At 47.5% G+C, this 23,466-nt stretch overlaps 1 protein-coding gene across 1 annotated transcript in view; it reads left to right on the forward strand.

Moving 5' to 3' along the window:
- MOV10L1 (Mov10 like RNA helicase 1) overlaps window positions 1–23,466 on the forward strand; it is a 432,265-nt gene that overhangs the window by 157,498 nt on the left and 251,301 nt on the right. The window contains exons 9-10 of the mRNA XM_063929997.1: window positions 3,506–3,576; window positions 21,353–21,444. Of these exons, the coding sequence (XP_063786067.1) occupies window positions 3,506–3,576; window positions 21,353–21,444 (163 nt within the window). The remainder of the gene's footprint in view (window positions 1–3,505; window positions 3,577–21,352; window positions 21,445–23,466) is intronic.

Genomic DNA, 23,466 nt, shown 5'->3' on the forward strand with positions numbered 1-23,466 from the left:
CTTTTGTTAACGCTTTCTTCCAGGTCCATAGGGTCCACAGGGTGCCCACTCTGACACACCTGGCTTCCGTGGGTTTCTTCTCTTGGTCAACGGTTGCCTTCTCTGATCTGTCTGTGTGTTCTTGTATGTACCATATCTTCTTTCCTATCCTGCTCCTGCCTTGTGCATGTTGACAAAACTGAGGAGCCTGAGCATGATGGCGGGCTATATGGGTGAATAGCCGGAGCATCTTGGGATACCTAAAAACGTAACTTTGATACCCGGTCATTACCACCATGTGTCACTTCAGCCATGTGCCCTAAGTCCCCTCCAGCCCTGTGTCTTTACAGCCACTTGTGGTCCCATGTGTTTTTACAACCACATGACCCTGGTGACCCCTCCAGTCCCCTGTGTGTCTTTGCAGCCGCATACTCCAAGTTTCCTCCAGTCCCCTTTGTCTTTTCAGCCACACGCCCGCTGTGTCATTCAAGCCTCCCTCCCTCCCTCCCCCAGTGTCCCCTCCAGCACCTTAGTTTTACAATCTCCTGCCCACTGTGTCATCTCAAGAGCTAACCCCCTTACCGACCCTTTCCAGTTTACCACCTTCTTTGACAGCCCTGCCTGCCCCTTTTTCTTTCAAACAAGCTGGCAGCCTCCTGATTGTGAGCTGCCTACTCCTCCTCTGCTCTAATTTACGGAAACACACTGAGAGCCTGCGCTGCTTTGAGTTGCATGTAATAAATGGAAACTCCATTGTCCAGAGTTCACCCTCACCTGCTGGCTGCCTCCAGTGCCCTAATAGCAGTCCCCTCAGTCCTGTCCAGGTGGACGGTGGAGATTGTCGATCTAGCTAATGGGTTGTTCGGTGCATACCCGGATTACCTATTAAAACCGGGTACACATTAGGCTATTTCAGCCAAGAAAATTTAAAGTATTATCGTTTGATTTTTAGGCTTACAACGTCCAGTGTGTATGGGGGTATGATTGGTGACCGATGAACAATGTGCGCTCTCTCGCACATCATTCAGCGATCACCAATATTGAGCTGACATGCAGCTCAACCTGTCAATGTCGGGCTGAGCTGCATGTCCGGGAATGCCGGCGGTGATGTCACTAATCGTTATCGTTGAGCGATAACGTTCAGTGTGTATGTGCTATATCATTGAATGCTATATCATTCAATGATGTACATTAGTCGTTCATCGCTGGCATTTCAGCATCGCCTAGTGTGTACCGGCTTTAGTTTCGACCATGGTAGACAAAGATTGTATTCAACTGTATGTGCCCCTTAGGATCCAAATGTTTAGCACTGACACTGAAAGCCTAGATTATTGGGGAAAACTGAGAAAGGGTTTCTGGACAATGTGTAATTAATCCTCAGTCTGTATTTCATTTCAGTGGGATGACTTAGCTGATTGTTTTTTCATTGTTTCCTTCATCCAGATTTGTCTGGTCATTGGGGGTAATTCAGAGTTAATCGCAGCAGCAAATTTGTTAGCAGTTGGGCAAAACCATGTGCACTGCAGGTGGGGCAGATATAACATTTGCAGAGAGAGTTAGATTTGGCTGGGTTGTTTTGTTTCTGTGCAGGGTAAATACTGGCTGCTTTATTTTTACACTGCAATTTAGATTTCAGATTGAACACACCCCACCCAAATCTAACTCTCTCTCTGCACATGTTATATCTGGTGTAGTATGTAATGCCGGCGGTCGGGCTCCCGGCGACCAGCATACCGGCGCCGGGAGCCCGACCGCCGGCTTACCGACAGTGTGGCGAGCGCAAATGAGCCCCTTGCGGACACGGTGGCGCGCTACGCTATTTTATTCTCCATCCAGGGGGGTCGTGGACCCCCACGAGGGAGAATAAGTGTCGGTATGCCGGCTGTCGGGATCCCGGCGCCGGTATACTGTGCGCCGGGATCCCGACAGCCGGAATACTGAAGACCACCCATTATATCTGCCCCCCCCCCCTTGCAGTGCACATGGTTTTGCCCAACTGCTAACAAATTTGCTGCTGCGATCAACTGCATTAGGCCCCTTGTGCTATGCATTTGCAACTGTTCAGAACACTAATGCAAGTTTTAGTGCTATAAAATACAGTACGTAACAATATATGCTTGGTCAGATAATCAAGCAAAATGTGCATTGTGATTTTTATTTTTTATTTTCTTTACACAAGGGCCACAGTACAGTGGGGGTAATTTAGAGTTGAACGCAGCTGCAAATTTGTTAGCAGTTGGGCAAAACCATGGCCCTCATTCCGAGTTGTTCGCTCGGTAAATTTCATCGCATCGCAGCGATTTTCCGCTTAGTGCGCATGCGCAATGTCCGCACTGCGACTGCGCCAAGTAAATTTGCTATGAAGTTAGGATTTTTACTCACGGCTTTTTCTTCGCTCAGGCGATCGTAGTGTGATTGACAGGAAATGGGTGTTTCTGGGCGGAAACAGGCCGTTTTATGGGCGTGTGGGAAAAAACGCTACCGTTTCCGGGAAAAACGCAGGAGTGGCCGGAGAAACGGAGGAGTGTCTGGGCGAACGCTGGGTGTGTTTGTGACGTCAAACCAGGAACGACAAGCACTGAACTGATCGCAGATGCCGAGTAAGTTTGAAGCTACTCAGAAACTGCTACGAGGTGTGTAATCGCAATATTGCGATTACTTCGTTCGCAATTTTAAGATGCTAAGATTCACTCCCAGTAGGCGGCGGCTTAGCGTGAGCAACTCTGCTAAAATCGCCTTGCGAGCGAACAACTCGGAATGACCTCCCATGTGCACTGCAGTTATGGCAGATATAACATTTGCAGAGAGTTAGATTTGGGTGAGTTATTTTGTTTCTGTGCAGGGTAAATATTGGCTGCTTTATTTTTACACTGCAATTTTTAGATTTCAGTTTGAACACACCCCACCCAAATCTAACTCTCTCTGCACATGTTCTATCTGCCCCCCTGCAGTACACATGGTTTTGCCCAACTGCTAACAAATTTGCTCCTGCGATCAACTCTGAATTACCCCCAGTATGTAGATGTGTTTATATGCTGATAAGTATCTAACACAGTGGTTCCCAAACTGTGAAACCTTTTGATGCTTTTGCAGGGGTGCCCTGGATTGGTGGTCCAGGACCAATTAAAATTCTTTATGATCAGTGTAATAGACAATACCAGTGCTTGTCACTTCCAATCATAATATATGTGGACAAACAGAAGTGAATCATGTGCCTCATCTGTATAACTGACCCTTAGGATGACCTATAAATACAATTTTAATTTCATATTTGTTTCTGAATTTCTCAATAAGAATCTCTGTGCCGTGATTCAAGAAGTTTGGAAACCAATGATTTAACATTAATAACAACATTTGGTCAATTAAAAATTGTCTTGGGTGTTTGTCCCCTACTTTAATAGCAGTTTGTGGTGTGTTTGTGTGTTTTTAAATTTAGCATCTAATTCTTGTCCCTTCAGTAAGTAAAATTATGGCATTTCTGTAATTTTGAGTTATTAAAAAATGCTCTAAATGCTTTATGTTCCAGGAGACAAAGTTTTGCTGAAGTATCAAGCATACACCACTATGGTGGTAGAATTTGCTGTCACAGTTGTTGAAGTAAGTATAGCACATTGTATTATACTGTATAGCATCATTTCTCTTTAATCCATCATCTTGTTACTTTCAATTTTCATTGTATTGGCTTACATATTATAGTGCAAAATGCCATTTTCTCTGTGATAGCACATGCTGCTCTGTGTTGGAGACCTTTTTTTTGCTCTGCAAACAAATTAGGTGAGCCAATCAAACTTGTGTACTGGAAGCAATTAAAAGCAGTGATGCTGAATTGCTTGGGTTGGCTGCTGATCTATAAAGCGACACTTTAAATTGCAAAAGACTTTACCGCTTAATATTTTATTAATTCACTTCGGCAGAGGCAGCAGCTCCATGTCTGCTTGCAGGTGTGCTGTGCTGAGTACAGGAGGAGACACCCGACCGTTACCGCACCCACTACCCACTCAGCCCCCACACAAGTGCCTTAGGGTCCCTGAGTACAGAACTACGCTTTTTGGATGGGAGACTGTAACTGTGGACAGTCCAGGGCTGGACTGCAGTAGTTTTACCCACATTCGGGTCATCATTTATGGACATCTGATTTCAACAGGCTATACTTATACTGTAGGATACTAATTGGAATAGTTGCTTTACTGCTGAATTCATCACAGACTGCCCCCATTCCCCCACCTCTGTGTGTCAGTTTTTTGTGAAAAAATGTGCCATGGCTTAATGTTTATTGTCATTGATTATTAACATTTGTGGGGAGAGGGGTTGTCTCTCATCTGAATTGCCCACATTACTGTGGGATCCGCTCCTTCCAAGGGAGACTAAAGCAAAGCCTTTGCAGTGTGCACTAACAGTGGAAGTTTGGAACCCGGGTTTTCTAAGCTGCACAGATTCAGCTGGAACTCATCATTGAGAGACAGGAAGGGTTTAAAACTCTCATACACCCGGTGCTCTGGGCACTGATGCTGAATAGCATTCAATGAGTAGGTCAATGTTTCCTTAGTGTCAGGGACTGATGGTATTGGCTGTGCCAGAGGAGCATAGCTGATTGTGGCTGCATTCCATAGCAGCAGACTGATCATTAAGCACTTTAGTTCTGGGGCATTTACTTTTGTTTGTTTGTTTGTTTGATGTTCCTGATTGTCCAGTGCAGTGTCTGATATACAGTAATTAAATAGACACTGCCTGAACCAGGCTGTCATGAGTCCTCATTTCTACAACCCTGTTACACATTATTGCAATCAGACAACCATAGCTAAAACATTTCCTGTACATTAACTTTGTATCTATTAGTACACTGAAGTTGTCACAATTATAATTTCTCTATCGTCCTAGTGGATGCTGGGGTTCCTGAAAGGACCATGGGGAATAGCGGCTCCGCAGGAGACAGGGCACAAAAGTAAAGCTTTCCGATCAGGTGGTGTGCACTGGCTCCTCCCCCTATGACCCTCCTCCAAGCCAGTTAGATTTTTGTGCCCGGCCGAGAAGGGTGCAATCTAGGTGGCTCTCCTAAAGAGCTGCTTAGAAAAGTTTAGCTTAGGTTTTTTATTTTACAGTGAGTCCTGCTGGCAACAGGATCACTGCAACGAGGGACTTAGGGGAGAAGAAGTGAACTCACCTGCGTGCAGGATGGATTGGCTTCTTGGCTACTGGACATCAGCTCCAGAGGGACGATCACAGGTACAGCCTGGATGGTCACCGGAGCCTTGCCGCCGGCCCCCTTGCAGATGCTGAAGTAAGAAGAGGTCCAGAATCGGCGGCAGAAGACTCCTCAGTCTTCTAAAGGTAGCGCACAGCACTGCAGCTGTGCGCCATTTTCCTCTCAGCACACTTCACACGGCAGTCACTGAGGGTGCAGGGCGCTGGGAGGGGGGCGCCCTGGGAGGCAAATGAATACCTATTTTGGCTAAAAATACCTCACATATAGCCTCCGGAGGCTATATGGAGATATTTAACCCCTGCCAGAATCCGTTAAGAGCGGGAGACGAGGCCGCCGAAAAAGGGGCGGGGCCTATCTCCTCAGCACACAGCGCCATTTTCCCTCACAGAAAGGCTGGAGGGAAGGCTCCCAGGCTCTCCCCTGCACTGCACTACAGAAACAGGGTTAAAACAGAGAGGGGGGGCACTAATTTGGCGTTAGAAATATATAAAAAAGATGCTATAAGGGAAAACACTTATATAAGGTTGTCCCTATATAATTATAGCGTTTTTGGTGTGTGCTGGTAAACTCTCCCTCTGTCTCTCCAAAGGGCTAGTGGGTCCTGTCCTCTATCAGAGCATTCCCTGTGTGTGTGCTGTGTGTCGGTACGTGTGTGTCGACATGTATGAGGACGATGTTGGTGAGGAGGCGGAGCAATTGCCTGTAATGGTGATGTCACTCTCTAGGGAGTCGACACCGGAATGGATGGCTTATTTAGGGAATTACGTGATAATGTCAACACGCTGCAAGGTCGGTTGACGACATGAGACGGCCGACAAACAATTAGTACCGGTCCAGACGTCTCAAAAACACCGTCAGGGGTTTTAAAACGCCCGTTTACTTTAGTCGGTCGACACAGACACAGACAGGGACACTGAATCCAGTGTCGACGGTGAATAAACAAACGTATTCCTTATTAGGGCCACACGTTAAAGGCAATGAAGGAGGTGTTACATATTTCTGATACTACAAGTACCACAAAAGAGGGTATTATGTGGGATGTGAAAAAACTACCGTAGTTTTTCCTGAATCAGATAAATTAAATGAAGTGTGTGATGATGCGTGGGTTCCCCCCGATAGAAAATTATGGGCGGTATACCCTTTCCCGCCAGAAGTTAGGGCGCGTTGGGAAACACCCCTTAGGGTGGATAAGGCGCTCACACGCTTATCAAAACAAGTGGCGGTACCGTCTATAGATAGGGCCGTCCTCAAGGACCAGCTGACAGGAGGCTGGAAAATATCATAAAAAGTATATACACACATACTGGTGTTATACTGCGACCAGCGATCGCCTCAGCCTGGATGTGCAGAGCTGGGGTGGCTTGGTCGGATTCCCTGACTAAAAATATTGATACCCTTGACAGGGACAGTATTTTATTGACTATAGAGCATTTAAAGGATGCATTTCTATATATGCGAGATGCACAGAGGGATATTTGCACTCTGGCATCAAGAGTAAATGCGATGTCCATATCTGCCAGAAGATGTTATGGACACGACAGTGGTCAGGTGATGCAGATTCCAAACGGCACAAAGGTGTATTGCCGTATAAAGGAAGAGGAGTTATTTGGGGTCGGTCCATCGGACCTGGTGGCCACGGCAACTGCTGGAAAATCCGCCGTTTTTACCCTAAGTCACATCTCTGCAGAAAAAGACACCGTCTTTTCAGCCTCAGTCCTTTCGTCCCTATAAGATCATATCTGCCCAGGGATAGAGGAAAGGGAAGAAGACTGCAGCAGGCAGCCCATTCCCAGGAACAGAAGCGTTCCACCGCTTCTGACAAGTTCTCAGCATGGCGCTGAGACCGTACAGGACCCCTGGATCCTACAAGTAGTATCCCAGGGATACAGATTGGAATGTCGAGACGTTTCCCCTTCGCAGGCTCCTGAAGTCTGTTTTACCAAGGTCTCCCTCCGACAAGGAGGCAGTATGGGAAAAAATTCACAAGCTGTATTCCCAGCAGGTGATAATTAAAATTACCCCTCCTACTACAAGAAAAGGGGTATTATTCCACACTATATTGTGGTACTGAAGCCAGAAGGCTAGGTGAGACTTATTCTAAAAAAAATTTTGAACACTTACAAAGGTTCAAATCAAGATGGAGTCACTCAGAGCAGTGATAACGAACCAGGAAGAAGGGGACTATATAGTGTCCCGGGACATCAGGGATGCTTACCTCTATGTCCCAAATTTGCCCTTCTCACTAAGGGTACCTCAGGTTCGTGGTGCAGAACTGTCACTATCAGTTTCAGACGCTGCCGTTTGGATTGTCCACGGCACCCCGGGTCTTTACCAAGGTAATGGCCGAAATTATGATTCTTCTTCGAAGAAAAGGCGTCTTAATTATCCCTTACTTGGACGATCTCCTGATAAGGGCATAGTCCAGGGAACAGTTGGAGGTCGGAGTAGCACTATCTCGGATACTGCTACAACAGCACGGGTGGATTCTAAATATTCCAAAATCGCAGCTGATCCCGACGACACGTCTGCTGTGCCTAGGGATGATTCTGGACACAGTCCAGAAAAAGGTGTTTCTCCCGGAAGAGAAAGCCAGGGAGTTATCCGAGCTAGTCAGGAACCTCCTAAAAACAGTGCATCATTGCACAAGGGTCCTGGTAAAAATGGTGGCTTCCTACGAAGCAATTCCATTCGGCAGATTTCACGCAAGAACTTTTCAGTGGGATCTGCTGGACAAATGGTCCGGATCGCATCTTCAGATGCATCAGCGGATAACCCTATATCCAAGGACAAGGGTGTCTTTCCTGTGGTGGTTATAGAGTGCTCATCTTCTAGAGGGCCGCAGATTCGGCATTCAGGATTGGATGCTGGTGACCACGGAGCCCAGCCCGAGAGGCTGGGGAGCAGTCACACAAGGAAAAAATTTCCAGGGAGTGTGATCAAGTCTGGAGACTTTTCTCCACATAAATATACTGGAGCTAAGGGTAAATTTATAATGCTCTAAGCTTAGCAAGACCTCTGCTTCAAGGTCAGCCGGTATTGATCCAGTGGGAAAAACATCACGGCAGTCGCCCACGTAAACAGACAGGGCGACACAAGAAGCAGGAGGGCAATGGCAAAAACTGCAAGGACTTTTCGCTGGGCGGAAAATCATGTGATAGCACTGTCAGCAGTGTTTCATCCCGGGAATGGAAACTGGGAAGCAGACTTCCTCAGCAGGCACGACCTCCACCCGGGAGAGTGGAAACTTCATCGGGAAGTTTTTTCCACATGATTGTAAACCGTTGGGAAATACCAAAGGTGGACATGATGGCGTCCCGTCTGAACAAAAAACGGGACAGGTATTGCGCCAGGTCAAGAGACCCTCAGGCAATAGCTGTGGACGTTCTGGTAACACCGTGGGTGTACCAGTCGGTGTATGTGTTCCCTCCTCTGCTTCTCATACCTAAGGTGCTGAGAATTATAAGACGTAGAGGAGTAAGAACTATACTCATGGCTCCGGATTGGCCAAGAAGGACTTGGTACCCGGAACTTCAAGAGATGCTTACAGAGGTCTTATGGCCTCTGCCGCTAAGAAGGGACTTGCTTCAGCAAGTACCATGTCTGTTCCAAGACTTACCGCAGCTGCGTTTGTCGGCATGGCGGTGGAAAGCCGGATCCTAAGGGAAAAAGGCATTCCGGAAGAGGTCATTCCTACCCTGGTCAAAGCCAGAAAGGAGGTGACCGCACAACATTATCACCACATGTGGCGAAAATATGTTGCGTGGTGTGAGGCCAGGAAGGCCCCACAAAGAAATTTCAACTCGGTCGTTTCCTGCATTTCCTGCAAACAGGAGTGTCTATGGGCCTCAAATTGGGGTCCATTAAGGTTCAAATTTCGGCCCTGTCGATTTTCTTCCAGAAAGAATTGGCTTCAGTTCCTGAAGTCCAGAAGTTTGTCAAGGGAGTATTGCATATACAACCCCCTTTTGTGCCTCCAGTGGCACTGTGGGATCTCAACGTAGTTCTGGGATTCCTCAAATCACATTGGTTTAAAACCAGTCAAATCTGTGGATTTGAAGCATCTCACATGAAAAGTGACCATGCTCTTGGCCCTGGCCTGGACCAGGCGAGTGTCAAATTGGTGGTTTTTTCTCAAAAAAGCCCATATCTGTTTGTCCATTCGGACAGGGCAGAGCTGCGGACTCGTCCCCAGTTCTCTCCCTAAGGTGGTGTCAGTGTTTCACCTGAACCAGCTTATTGTGGTGCCTTGCACCTACTAGGGACTTGGAGGACTCCAAGTTGCTAGATGTTGTCAGGGCCCTGAAAATATGTTCCAGGACGGCTGGAGTCAGGAAAACTGACTTGCTGTTATCCTGTATGCACCCAACAAACTGGGTGCTCTTGCTTCTAAGCAGACTATTGCTAGTTGGATGTGTAATACAATTCAGCTTGCACATTCTGTGGCAGGCCTGCCACAGCCAAAATATGTAAATGCCCATTCCACAAGGAAGGTGGGCTCATCTTGGGCGGCTGCCCGAGGGGTCTCGGCTTTACAACCTTGCCGAGCAGCTACTTGGTCAGGGGCAAACACGTTTGCTAAATTCTACAAATTTGATACCCTGGCTAAGGAGGACCTGGAGTTCTCTCATTCGGTGCTGCAGAGTCATCCGCACTCTCCCGCCCGTTTGGGAGCTTTGGTATAATCCCCATGGTCCTTTCAGGAACCCCAGCATCCACTAGGACGATAGAGAAAATAAGAATTTACTTACCGATAATTCTATTTCTCGGAGTCCGTAGTGGATGCTGGGCGCCCATCCCAAGTGCGGATTATCTGCAATACTTGTACATAGTTACAAAAATCGGGTTATTATTGTTGTGAGCCATCTTTTCAGAGGCTCCTCTGTTATCATACTGTTAACTGGTTTTGATCACAAGTTGTACGGTGTGATTGGTGTGGCTGGTATGAGTCTTACCCGGGATTCAAAATTCCTCCCTTATTGTGTACGCTCGTCCGGGCACAGTACCTAACTGGCTTGGAGGAGGGTCATAGGGGGAGGAGCCAGTGCACACCACCTGATCGGAAAGCTTTACTTTTGTGCCCTGTCTCCTGCGGAGCCGCTATTCCCCATGGTCCTTTCAGGAACCCCAGCATCCACTACGGACTCCGAGAAATAGAATTATCGGTAAGTAAATTCTTATTATTTATCCACCACACACAAATACTGAAGAGGTAAGTGGTAAGGACTGTATATTTAAAAAAAAATAATAATAATTTTGGGGGGGTGTGGTCTTTTAAATGTAGTTTTCTTCAAATCAAGTAAAAATAACACACCCCACCCCGTGGATTAACATACAGTAATTTCCTGCCACCAAGAAACATGATGGTAATATTGCAAAAGCTTTTGCTTAATATTGCTATTTTGGTAATATTTCTTAAGTTTTTCCACTTGTATTTGTCAAATAAAATGGAACTAAGGGGGGAATTCAATTAGGTGCGAGTGTGGTCCTGCAAGATGAATTCACGGCAAGTTCGCATTCCAAACTTTAAGCTCTTTTTCAGAATAATTTCTGCTGTTTTTGTCCACACCACCCTGAGCATGTGAATAGGTAGGGAAAATCTTTATTTTGCTGTAAAAATGTCGGGACTTGATTCCGAACCCTTTGGACATCACTCCTCCCCACCAATTAGGCGTTTGGCAGTTGTCAGTTAACTTAATTGGGCCAATAATTATAGTACATGTCATTAATGTGGTTTATAAAAAAGGCCACAAATTACCTCAATCAACTTTTTCGTTTCTGCATCCCAAATTTAATTAAAGTATTTGGTTCAATGAAATTATCACTTTTTCAGATTAAAAAAAATAAATAAATATGAAGTTGCCTCAAATTACCCTTGAATCACTTTTTTCTACTTTTTCTTTTTTTTTGCATGTATTGTTTAATTCCTTTGTAATAAAACAAAATGTTAAGCTTTTTACATTATTTTACTTTTTTTTTTTTTTTTTTTATGGACCAATCAGCCATTTGACATTTGTTAAAAGCATCCAGTACTTTTCCTAATGCCCACTAACAGTCTTCTATATGGTCCTGAAAATAATAGGTGTGTTTGGTTGGTGAACAGGTTACAAAGGACTGACCTTCAATATGTCAAATTAATTTTATGACTGGCTAATACTCTGCTTCCATTAACACTATCCTTGGGGGATCCGGTCAAGTGACTGGTGCTCGGGGTCCTGGCGGTCACCATGCCGACGCTGGGATCCCGGGCGATGAAAAGCCCTACAGTCTGCATGCAGACTAACTGGGACTATTCCCACTTGTGGGTGTCCACGACACTCATACAATGGAAATAGAACCTCTGGCAAGCCTCCGAGCCAGCTGCGTGTCGAGCTCAGCAAATCCGCAAGGGGCACACTGCCCACCCCCCACCCCTGGTATTCTGCAGCCAGGACCCTGGGGTCGTTATGTTGCCCGCCAAGATTTCCACCGCTGGTCACCCAGTCCCAACCCATCCTTGGTGGGGTAAAGGAAACCCCAATGACTCTACAGTCACAAAACTTTATCAGTTTAGCAAAAAGAGAAAAAAGGAGACTTTTTTTTTCTTTTCTTTCTCTAACGTCCTAAGTGGATGCTGGGACTCCGTAAGGACCATGGGGAATAGCGGCTCCGCAGGAGACTGGGCACAAAAGTAAAAGCTTGAACTAGCTGGTGTGCACTGGCTCCTCCCCCTATGACCCTCCTCCAAGCCTCAGTTAGATTTTTGTGCCCGAACGAGAAGGGTGCATGCTAGGTGGCTCTCCTGAGCTGCTTAGAGTAAAAGTTTATTTTAGGTTTTTTATTTTCAGTGAGTCCTGCTGGCAACAGGCTCACTGCATCGTGGGACTAAGGGGAGAAGAAACGAACTCACCTGCGTGCAGAGTGGATTGGGTTTCTTAGGCTACTGGACATTAGCTCCAGAGGGACGATCACAGGTTCAGCCTGGATGGGTCCCGGAGCCGCGCCGCCGGCCCCCTTACAGAGCCAGAAGAACGAAGAGGTCCGGTGAAATCGGCGGCAGAAGACGTTCCTGTCTTCAACTAAGGTAGCGCACAGCACTGCAGCTGTGCGCCATTGCTCTCAGCACACTTCACACTCCGGTCACTGAGGGTGCAGGGCGCTGGGGGGGAGCGCCCTGAGACGCAATAAAAACAGAAATACCTTAGGATGGCAAAAGAAATACATCACATATAGCTCCTGGGCTATATGGATGTATTTAACCCCTGCCAGTTTTCCAGAAAAAAGCGGGAGATAAGGCCGTCGTGAAGGGGCGGAGCCTATCTCCTCAGCACACAAGCGCCATTTTCCCTCACAGTTCCGCTGGAAGGACGGCTCCCTGACTCTCCCCTGCAGTCCCTACAGAATCAGGGTAAAAACGAGAGAGGGGGGCACTATTGGCAGCTAAATTATAAACAGCAGCTATAAAAGGGAGTAACACTTATATAAGGTTATCCCTATAGATATATATAGCGCTCTGGTGTGTGCTGGCAAACTCTCCCTCTGTCTCCCCAAAGGGCTAGTGGGGTCCTGTCCTCTATCAGAGCATTCCCTGTGTGTGTGCTGGGTGTCGGTACGATTGTGTCGACATGTATGAGGAGGAAAATGATGTGGAAGCAGAGCAATTGCCTGTATTAGTGATGTCACCCCCTAGGGAGTCGACACCTGACTGGATGGTTGTATTTAAAGAACTACGTGACAATGTCAGCACTTTACAAAAAACTGTTGACGACATGAGACAGCCGACAAATCAATTAGTGCCTGTCCAGGCGTCTCAGACAACGTCAGGGGCGATAAAACGCCCGTTACCTCAGTGGGTCGACACAGACCCAGACACGGATACTGAGTCCAGTGTCGACGGTGAGGAGACAAACGTAATGTCCAGTAGGGCCACACGTTACATGATCACGGCAATGAAGGAGGCATTGAACATTTCTGACACTACAAGTACCACAAAGAAGGGTATTATGTGGGGAGTGAAAAAACTACCAGTAGCTTTTCCTGAGTCAGATGAATTAAATGAGGTGTGTGATAAAGCGTGGGTTTCCCCCGATAAAAAAGTGCTAATTTCTAATAAATTATTGGCACTATTCCCTTTCCCGCCAGAGGTTAGGGCGCGTTGGGAAACACCCCCTAGAGTAGATAAAGCGCTCACACGTTTATCTAAACAAGTAGCGTTACCGTCTCCTGATACGGCCGCCCTCAAAGAACCAGCGGATAGAAGGCTGGAAAATATCCTGAAGGGTATATACACACATACTGGTGTTATACTGCGACCAGCAATCGCATCAGCCTGGATGTGCAGTGCTGGAGTTGCGTGGTCGGATTCCCTGACTGAAAATATTGATACCCTGGATAGGGACAGTATATTACTAACTATAGAGCATTTGAAGGATGCATTACTATATATGCGTGATGCACAGAGGGATATTTGCACCCTGGCATCAAGAGTGAGTGCTATGTCCATTTCTGCCAGAAGAGCGTTATGGACGCGACAGTGGTCAGGGGATGCGGATTCCAAACAACATATGGAAGTATTGCCGTTTAAAGGGGAGGAGTTATTTGGGGCCGGTCTATCGGACCTGGTGGCCACGGCAACGGCCGGAAAGTCCACCTTTTTACCCCAGGTCACCTCTCAGCAGAAAAAGACACCGTCTTTTCAAACTCAGTCCTTTCGTTCCCATAAGTACAGGCGGGCAAAAGGCCACTAATTTCTGCCCCGGGGCAGAGGAAGAGGAAAAAGACTGCACCAGGCAGCCTCTTCCCAGGAGCAGAAGCCCTCCTCTGCTTCTGCCAAGTCTTCAGCATGACGCTGGGGCTTTACAAGCGGACTCGGACACGGTGGGGGCCCGTCTCAAAAATTTCAACGCGCAGTGGGCTCACTCGCAAGTGGACCCCTGGATTCTGCAGGTAGTATCACAGGGGTACAAACTGGAATTCGAGACGTCTCCCCCTCGCCGGTTCCTGAAGTCTGCTCTACCAAAGTCTCCCTCCGACAGGGAGGCAGTTTTGGAAGCCATTCACAAGCTGTATTCCCAGCAGGTGATAATCAAGGTACCTCTCCTACAACAGGGAAAGGGGTATTATTCCACGCTGTTTGTGGTACCGAAGCCGGACGGCTCGGTGAGACCAATTTTAAATCTAAAATCCTTGAACACTTACATAAAGAGGTTCAAATTCAAGATGGAGTCACTCAGAGCAGTGATAGCAAACCTGGAAGAAGGGGACTATATGGTGTCTCTGGACATCAAAGATGCTTATCTCCACGTCCCAATCTACCCTTCTCACCAAGGGTACCTCAGGTTTGTAGTCCAAAACTGTCATTATCAGTTTCAGACGCTGCCGTTTGGATTGTCCACGGCACCTCGGGTCTTTACCAAGGTAATGGCCGAAATGATGATTCTTCTTCGAAGAAAAGGCGTTTTAATTATCCCTTACTTGGACGATCTCCTGATAAGGGCAAGGTCCAGGGAACAGTTAGAAGTCGGAGTAGCACTATCTCAGTTAGTGTTACGTCAGCACGGGTGGATTCTAAATATTCCAAAATCGCAGCTGATTCCAACGACACGTCTCCTGTTCCTAGGAATGATTCTGGACACAGTCCAGAAAAAGGTGTTTCTCCCAGAGGAGAAGGCCAGGGAGTTATCCGAGCTAGTCAGGAATCTCCTAAAACCAGGCCAGGTGTCAGTGCATCAGTGCACGAGGGTCCTGGGAAAAATGGTGGCTTCTTACGAAGCGATTCCATTCGGAAGATTCCATGCAAGAACGTTTCAGTGGGATCTTCTGGACAAATGGTCCGGATCGCATCTTCAGATGCATCAGCGGATAACCCTGTCGCCAAGGACAAGGGTGTCTCTCCTGTGGTGGCTGCAGAGTGCTCATCTACTAGAGGGCCGCAGATTTGGCATTCAGGATTGGATCCTGGTAACCACGGATGCCAGCCTGAGAGGCTGGGGAGCAGTCACACAGGGAAGGAATTTCCAGGGCCTGTGGTCAAGCTTGGAAACGTCTCTTCATATAAACATTCTGGAACTAAGGGCCATTTACAATGCCCTAAGTCAAGCAAAACCTCTGCTTCAGGGTCAGGCGGTGTTGATCCAATCGGACAACATCACGTCAGTCGCCCACGTAAACAGACAGGGCGGCACGAGAAGCAGGAGGGCAATGGCAGAAGCTGCAAGGATTCTTCGCTGGGCGGAAAATCATGTGATAGCACTGTCAGCAGTATTCATTCCGGGAGTGGACAACTGGGAAGCAGACTTCCTCAGCAGACACGACCTTCACCCGGGAGAGTGGGGACTTCACCCAGAAGTCTTCCACCTGATTGTAAACCGTTGGGAAAAACCAAAGGTGGACATGATGGCGTCACGTCTAAACAAAAAACTGGACAGATATTGCGCCAGGTCAAGGGACCCTCAGGCAATAGCAGTGGACGCTCTGGTAACGCCGGGGGTGTACCAGTCAGTGTATGTGTTCCCTCCTCTGCCTCTCATACCAAAAGTACTGAGAATCATAAGAAGGAGAGGAGTAAGAACTATACTCGTGGTTCCGGATTGGCCAAGACGGACTTGGTACCCGGAACTTCAAGAGGTGCTCACGAACGAACCGTGGCCTCTACCTCTAAGAAAGGACCTGCTACTGCAGGGGCCTTGTCTGTTCCAGGACTTACCGCGGCTGCGTTTGACGGCATGGCGGTTGAACGCCGGATCCTGAGGGAAAAAGGCATTCCAGAAGAAGTCATCCCTACTCTGGTCAAAGCCAGGAAGGACGTAACCGCTAAACATTATCACCGCATTTGGCGTAAATATGTTGCGTGGTGTGAGGCCAAGAAGGCCCCTACAGAGGAATTTCAACTGGGTCGTTTCCTTCATTTCCTGCAAACAGGACTGTCTATGGGCCTAAAATTAGGGTCCATTAAGGTTCAAATTTCGGCCCTGTCGATTTTCTTCCAGAAAGAACTGGCTTCAGTACCTGAAGTTCAGACATTTGTAAAAGGGGTGCTGCACATACAGCCTCCTTTTGTGCCTCCAGTGGCACCTTGGGATCTCAATGTGGTGTTGAGTTTTCTAAAGTCACATTGGTTTGAACCACTTTCCACTGTGGACTTAAAATATCTCACATGGAAGGTGTCGATGCTGTTAGCCTTGGCTTCAGCCAGGCGTGTGTCAGAATTGGCGGCTTTATCATATAAAAGCCCTTACTTAATTTTTCATTCTGACAGGGCGGAATTGAGGACTCGTCCTCAATTTCTACCTAAGGTGGTTTCTGCATTTCACATGAACCAACCTATTGTGGTACCTGCGGCTACCAGGGACTTAGAGGACTCTAAGTTGCTTGACGTTGTCAGGGCCTTGAAAATATATGTTTCCAGGACGGCTGGAGTCAGAAAATCTGACTCGCTGTTTATCCTGTATGCACCCAACAAGCTGGGTGCTCCTGCTTCTAAGCAGACGATTGCTCGTTGGATTTGTAGTACAATTCAGCTTGCACATTCTGTGGCAGGATTGCCACAGCCAAAATCAGTAAAAGCCCATTCCACAAGGAAAGTGGGCTCATCTTGGGCGGCTGCCCGAGGGGTCTCGGCTTTACAACTTTGCCGAGCAGCTACTTGGTCAGGGACAAACACGTTTGCTAAATTCTACAAATTTGATACCCTGGCTGAGGAGGACCTGGAGTTCTCTCATTCGGTGCTGCAGAGTCATCCGCACTCTCCCGCCCGTTTGGGAGCTTTGGTATAATCCCCATGGTCCTTACGGAGTCCCAGCATCCACTAGGACGTCAGAGAAAATAAGATTTTACTTACCGATAAATCTATTTCTCGTAGTCCGTAGTGGATGCTGGGCGCCCATCCCTAGTGCGGATTGTCTGCAATACTTGTATATAGTTATTGTTACAAAGATTCGGGTTATTATTGTTGTGAGCCATCTTTTCAGAGGCTCCTTTGCGTTTATCATACTGTTAACTGGGTTCAGATCACAAGTTGTACGGTGTGATTGGTGTGGCTGGTATGAGTCTTACCCGGGATTCAATATCCTTCCTTATTATGTACGCTCGTCCGGGCACAGTATCCTAACTGAGGCTTGGAGGAGGGTCATAGGGGGAGGAGCCAGTGCACACCACCTGATCCTTAAGCTTTTATTTTGTGCCCTGTCTCCTGCGGAGCCGCTATTCCCCATGGTCCTTACGGAGTCCCAGCATCCACTACGGACTACGAGAAATAGATTTATCGGTAAGTAAAATCTTATTTTTTACCCCAGGTAGCTTCTCAACCTAAGAAGACGCCGTATTATCAGGCGCAGTCCTTTCGGCCCCATAAGGGCAAGCGGGCAAAAGGCGCCTCATTTCTGCTCCGTGGTAGGGGGAGAGGAAAAAGGCTGCAACAAACAGCCAGTTCCCAGGAACAAAAGCCCTCTCCCGCCTCCGCAAAGTCCTCAGCATGACGCTGGGGCTTTACAAGCGGACTCAGGCACGGTGGGGGCCCGTCTCAAGAAGTTCAGTGCGCAGTGGGCCCACTCGCAAGTGGACCCCTGGATCCTTCAGGTGGTATCTCAGGGGTACAAATTGGAATTCGAGACGTCTCCCCCTCGCCGTTTTCTAAAGTCTGCTTTACCGACGTCTCCCTCAGACAGGGAGGCAGTATTGGAAGCCATTCACAAGTTGTATTCCCAGCAGGTGATAATCAAGGTACCCCTCCTACAACAGGGAAAGGGGTACTATTCCACACTATTTGTGGTACCGAAGCCGGACGGCTCGGTGAGACCAATTTTAAACCTAAAATCCTTGAACACTTACATACAAAGGTTCAAATTCAAGATGGAGTCACTCAGAGCAGTGATTGCAAACCTGGAAGAAGGGGACTATATGGTGTCTCTGGACATCAAAGATGCTTACCTACATGTCCCAATTTACCCTTCTCACCAAGGGTACCTCAGGTTTGTGGTACAGAACTGTCACTATCAGTTTCAGACGCTGCCGTTTGGATTGTCCACGGCACCCCGGGTCTTTACCAAGGTAATGGCCGAAATGATGATACTCCTTCGAAGGAAGGGAGTTTTAGTTATCCCTTACTTGGACGATCTCCTGATAAGGGCAAGATCCAGGGAACAGTTGGAAGTCGGGGTAGCACTATCTCAGATAGTGCTGCGCCAGCACGGTTGGATTCTCAATATTCCAAAATCGCAGCTGATCCCGACAACACGACTTCTATTCCTAGGGATGATCCTGGACACAGTCCAGAAAAAGGTGTTTCTTCCGGAGGAGAAAGCCAGGGAGTTATCCGAACTAGTCAGAAAGCTCCTAAAACCAGGCCAAGTCTCAGTGCATCAATGCACAAGGGTTCTGGGAAAGATGGTGGCTTCTTACGAAGCAATCCCATTCGGCAGATTCCACGCAAGAACCTTCCTGTGGGATCTGCTAGACAAATGGTCCGGGACGCATCTTCAGATGCACCAGCGGATAATCTTGTCTCCAAGGACAAGAGTGTCTCTCCTGTGGTGGTTGCAGAGTGCTCATCTTCTAGAGGGCCGCAGATTCGGCATTCAGGACTGGGTCCTGGTGACCACGGATGCCAGCCTGAGAGGCTGGGGAGCAGTCACACAGGGAAGAAATTTCCAGGGCTTGTGGTCAAGCCTGGAGACATCACTTCACATAAATATCCTGGAGCTAAGAGCCATCTACAATGCTCTAAGCCTAGCAAGACCTCTGCTTCAAGGTCAGCCGGTGCTGATCCAGTCGGACAACATCACGGCAGTCGCCCACGTAAACAGACAGGGCGGCACAAGAAGCAGGAGGGCAATGACAGAAGTTGCAAGGATTCTTCGCTGGGCAGAAAATCATGTGATAGCACTGTCAGCAGTGTTCATTCCGGGAGTGGACAACTGGGAAGCAGACTTCCTCAGCAGACACGACCTCCACCCGGGGGAGTGGGGACTTCACCCAGAAGTCTTCCACATGATTGTGAACCGTTGGGAAAAACCAAAGGTGGACATGATGGCGTCCCGCCTCAACAAAAAACTAGACAGGTATTGCGCCAGGTCAAGGGACCCTCAGGCAATAGCTGTGGACGCTCTGGTAACACCGTGGGTGTACCAGTCAGTGTATGTGTTCCCTCCTCTGCCTCTCATACCCAAGGTACTGAGAATCATAAGAAGGAGAGGAGTAAGGACTATACTCGTGGCTCCGGATTGGCCAAGAAGGACTTGGTACCCGGAACTTCAAGAGATGCTCACAGAGGACCCGTGGCCTCTACCTCTAAGAAAGGACCTGCTCCAGCAGGGACCCTGTCTGTTCCAAGACTTACCGCGGCTGCGTTTGACGGCATGGCGGTTGAACGCCGGATCCTGAAGGAAAAAGGCATTCCGGATGAAGTCATCCCTACCCTGATCAAAGCCAGGAAGGATGTAACCGTACAACATTATCACCGTATTTGGCGTAAATATGTTGCGTGGTGCGAGGCCAGGAAGGCCCCTACAGAGGAATTTCAACTGGGTCGTTTCCTGCATTTCCTGCAAACAGGACTGTCTATGGGCCTAAAATTAGGGTCCATTAAGGTTCAAATTTCGGCCCTGTCGATTTTCTTCCAAAAAGAACTGGCTTCAGTTCCTGAAGGGCAGACGTTTGTCAAGGGGGTACTGCATATACAACCTCCTTTTGTGCCTCCAGTGGCACCTTGGGATCTCAATGTAGTTTTGGGGTTCCTAAAATCACATTGGTTTGAACCACTCTCCACTGTGGACTTAAAATATCTCACATGGAAAGTGGTAATGCTGTTAGCCCTGGCTTCAGCCAGGCGTGTCTCAGAAATGGCAGCTTTATCCTATAAAAGCCCTTACCTAATTTTTCATACGGACAGGGCAGAATTGAGGACTCGTCCTCAATTTCTCCCTAAGGTGGTTTCAGCATTTCACTAGTACCAGCCTATTGTGGTACCTGCGGCTACTAGGGACTTGGAGGACTCCAAGTTGCTGGACGTAGTCAGGGCCCTGAAAATATATGTTTCCAGGACGGCTGGAGTCAGAAAATCTGACTCGCTGTTTATCCTGTATGCACCCAACAAGCTGGGTGCACCTGCTTCTAAGCAGACTATTGCTCGTTGGATTTGTAGTACAATTCAGCTTGCACATTCTGTGGCAGGCCTGCCACAGACAAAATCTGTAAAAGCCCATTCCACAAGGAAAGTGGGCTCATCTTGGGCGGCTGCCCGAGGGGTCTCGGCTTTACAACTTTGCCGAGCAGCTACTTGGTCAGGGGCAAACACGTTTGCTAAATTCTACAAATTTGATACCCTGGCTGAGGAGGACCTGGAGTTCTCTCATTCGGTGCTGCAGAGTCATCCGCACTCTCCCGCCCGTTTGGGAGCTTTGGTATAATCCCCATGGTCCTTACGGAGTTCCCAGCATCCACTAGGACGTCAGAGAAAATAAGAATTTACTTACCGATAATTCTATTTCTCGTAGTCCGTAGTGGATGCTGGGCGCCCATCCCAAGTGCGGATTGTCTGCAATACTTGTACATAGTTATTGTTACAAAAATCGGGTTATTATTGTTGTGAGCCATCTTTTCAGAGGCTCCTCTGTTATCATGCTGTTAACTGGGTTCAGATCACAGGTTGTACGGTGTGATTGGTGTGGCTGGTATGAGTCTTACCCGGGATTCAATATCCTTCCTTATTGTGTACGCTCGTCCGGGCACAGTATCCTAACTGAGGCTTGGAGGAGGGTCATAGGGGGAGGAGCCAGTGCACACCAGGTAGTCCTAAAGCTTTTACTTTTGTGCCCAGTCTCCTGCGGAGCCGCTATTCCCCATGGTCCTTACGGAGTTCCCAGCATCCACTACGGACTACGAGAAATAGAATTATCGGTAAGTAAATTCTTATTTTCTTAATTGTTCATCCTATTATGTGTCTACAATGTTTTGTGTTGTAAGCATAAACTTGTATTTGCGTGTTGAATAAATACTTATGCTGCTATATGTTGTGCCATGTCTACTTAAGAAAATATTTAGAAGATGCAGACCAGTTAAAAGCCATCTGCTTAGTGATGAACTAAACATTAACAATTGTTATGTGTAAACAATGCATGTGATCAAACAGCTGCACAACACAATTTCTGTACAATATTTCTTAAAGCTTTTGTATTTTTTGTTTGTTTTATTCTTTAGATACACGATGAAGAAGTCACACTACGTGTTAACTCAGACTTGGAGCAGTCCTACAACTTCGAACCAATGGAAGTGGAATTTACAGTTAACAGGCAATGTGTCAATCTAATAAACCTAGCTTTCATGGTTACTAAAAATCTGTACTTATTACAGGTTGCGTATGGTATACCAGCATTTAGGATGCCGGCAGTCAGAATCCCGACCCTGGCATCCCGATTGGCCGAAATCCTGTTAGGAGAGCAGTAGATAAGGGAACCCTAATTCTCAAACCACCCCATACTCCTCCCTCCCCGCAGCCTAACCCTAACCTTTCCTGGATACTTATACTCTGGATACAGACCTCTGTTTTCTAACAGGTGTAGGGATTCCGAGATGCTGAACGCCGGGTTCCCAACTACATCCCTTTATTACTATAGTACATTTCTATTGTGTTCTGTTGCTCTAACAGTTCTATCTTTAGAACATTGTATAAAGCATATGTTTGAGTTTGCCCACATTAATTTATACAAGCATAACTCTTTGACAAAGAGTATATGTAATATTCAAAAAGAGACAGTGCCCCAAGACCATTCATTAAATAGTACTATACGCTGACAGCTAAGTTTTCTCGTGAGATTCAGATAACTTTTGTTTGCACTGTATACCCGTGAGAAAATACATTAAAGATGGGTGCTTTTAGATAGGCTTGGCACCCTACCTCCCACATAATCATCTCACAAAATTATAACCATTAAATATTTGTGAAGGCAGCTGGAAATTAGGGCACAGCTGTGGAGTGTCCTTAACCACGAAAACGAGTTGTTTGGCAGATCTACTAGGGTGCCATCTCTGTTCTGCTGCTTGACCTAGTGAGTTCAACCTTGCTTACTTTTTCTACCACTGTGTTCTCTCTTGCCTTTTTGGTGTCACAATGTCCATGAACATGAGGAACAGATATTTTTGATTTGTTATCTGTAGTATACACCAAACAAATATATGCAGCAACTTGCCAATGAGACAGCTGCACCCTCCCACTCCTGGTTACACCTATTGTGTAACTATGGGGGTGAGGCTACATGGAGTACTGCTGGGGGCCTGTGACTAGGAAGCCTTTACTGCAGGGATCATCAGCGCTGTGTGCCCCCTGTCAGACTGATCAGCAGCAACTCTTCTGTCTCTCCTACTGTACTTCTCATAGAAGGCTTCAATCTGCAACTCTGCACTGGGGAGGAAATAATCACAGCTCATCCTTCAAATACTGTATTTCTGCAGCGGGGTACACTGGTTTTCCACAGGGAATAACATCGGGGTGTAGATGGATCTTGATCCGAGGCACCTACAGGCGAAAGCTTTGACTGTTCCCAGGATGGACTGCACCGCCTCCTCTATAGCTCCGCCTCCAGGCACTGGAGCTCAGTTTGTAAGTTGGTGCCTGCAGTGCAGGTCAACTAACAGGGAGGCTGCGCTAGGCAGTCCTGAAAAGAGCTTTTTTAGAAGACTTCAAGGGCCGCAGCACTTTCTATGTCATCCTAACATGCTGTGCTGGGGCTCCATCACCTCCCTCAGTGACGCTGCATACTCCCGCGGCCTGGTTCCCCAGTATTTGCAGCGGAGACGCACCTATTTTTAGGCACACCGCCGCTGCTGCTCTCCTGGATCGCGTGGCTGCACATCAGGGAGGAGGTAAGAGGGTCCCCCAGGTGGGACCCGCCGGAAAATCACGATCCGGTAACAGTCTAAGGAGCCGGACCGCGACGCTGGCGTAGACACTGTGGCCGTGCAGGGACCCCACTATATCCACCAGGGCATGGGTGCACAGGTTGGATACCTACAGTATATATCCATTTTAATAATGCTCAGTTACCAGTTGGTGAGGACCAGCATAGGGGATAAGGCGCTTGACCTGTGGCCCCTCCCCCAGCTCTGGGTGCCATCTACTGCTGGTGTTCCCACTCGGGAGCTGCCTCACACTCTCCCTCACTCCCTGACTGAGACGCTGGGCGCCATTTTCTATATATTTGTGTGTTCATATAATAATCCAATGCTGTTTTATTGTCTTGAAAATAATTATCTGCATTGCAAACGTGACTGTCTGCTATGTAATTCACTGTGGTGTATTCCAGATATATCTATCA

Source organism: Pseudophryne corroboree, chromosome 6 (assembly GCF_028390025.1).
Source record: "Pseudophryne corroboree isolate aPseCor3 chromosome 6, aPseCor3.hap2, whole genome shotgun sequence".
NCBI classification, from domain to species: domain Eukaryota; kingdom Metazoa; phylum Chordata; class Amphibia; order Anura; family Myobatrachidae; genus Pseudophryne; species Pseudophryne corroboree.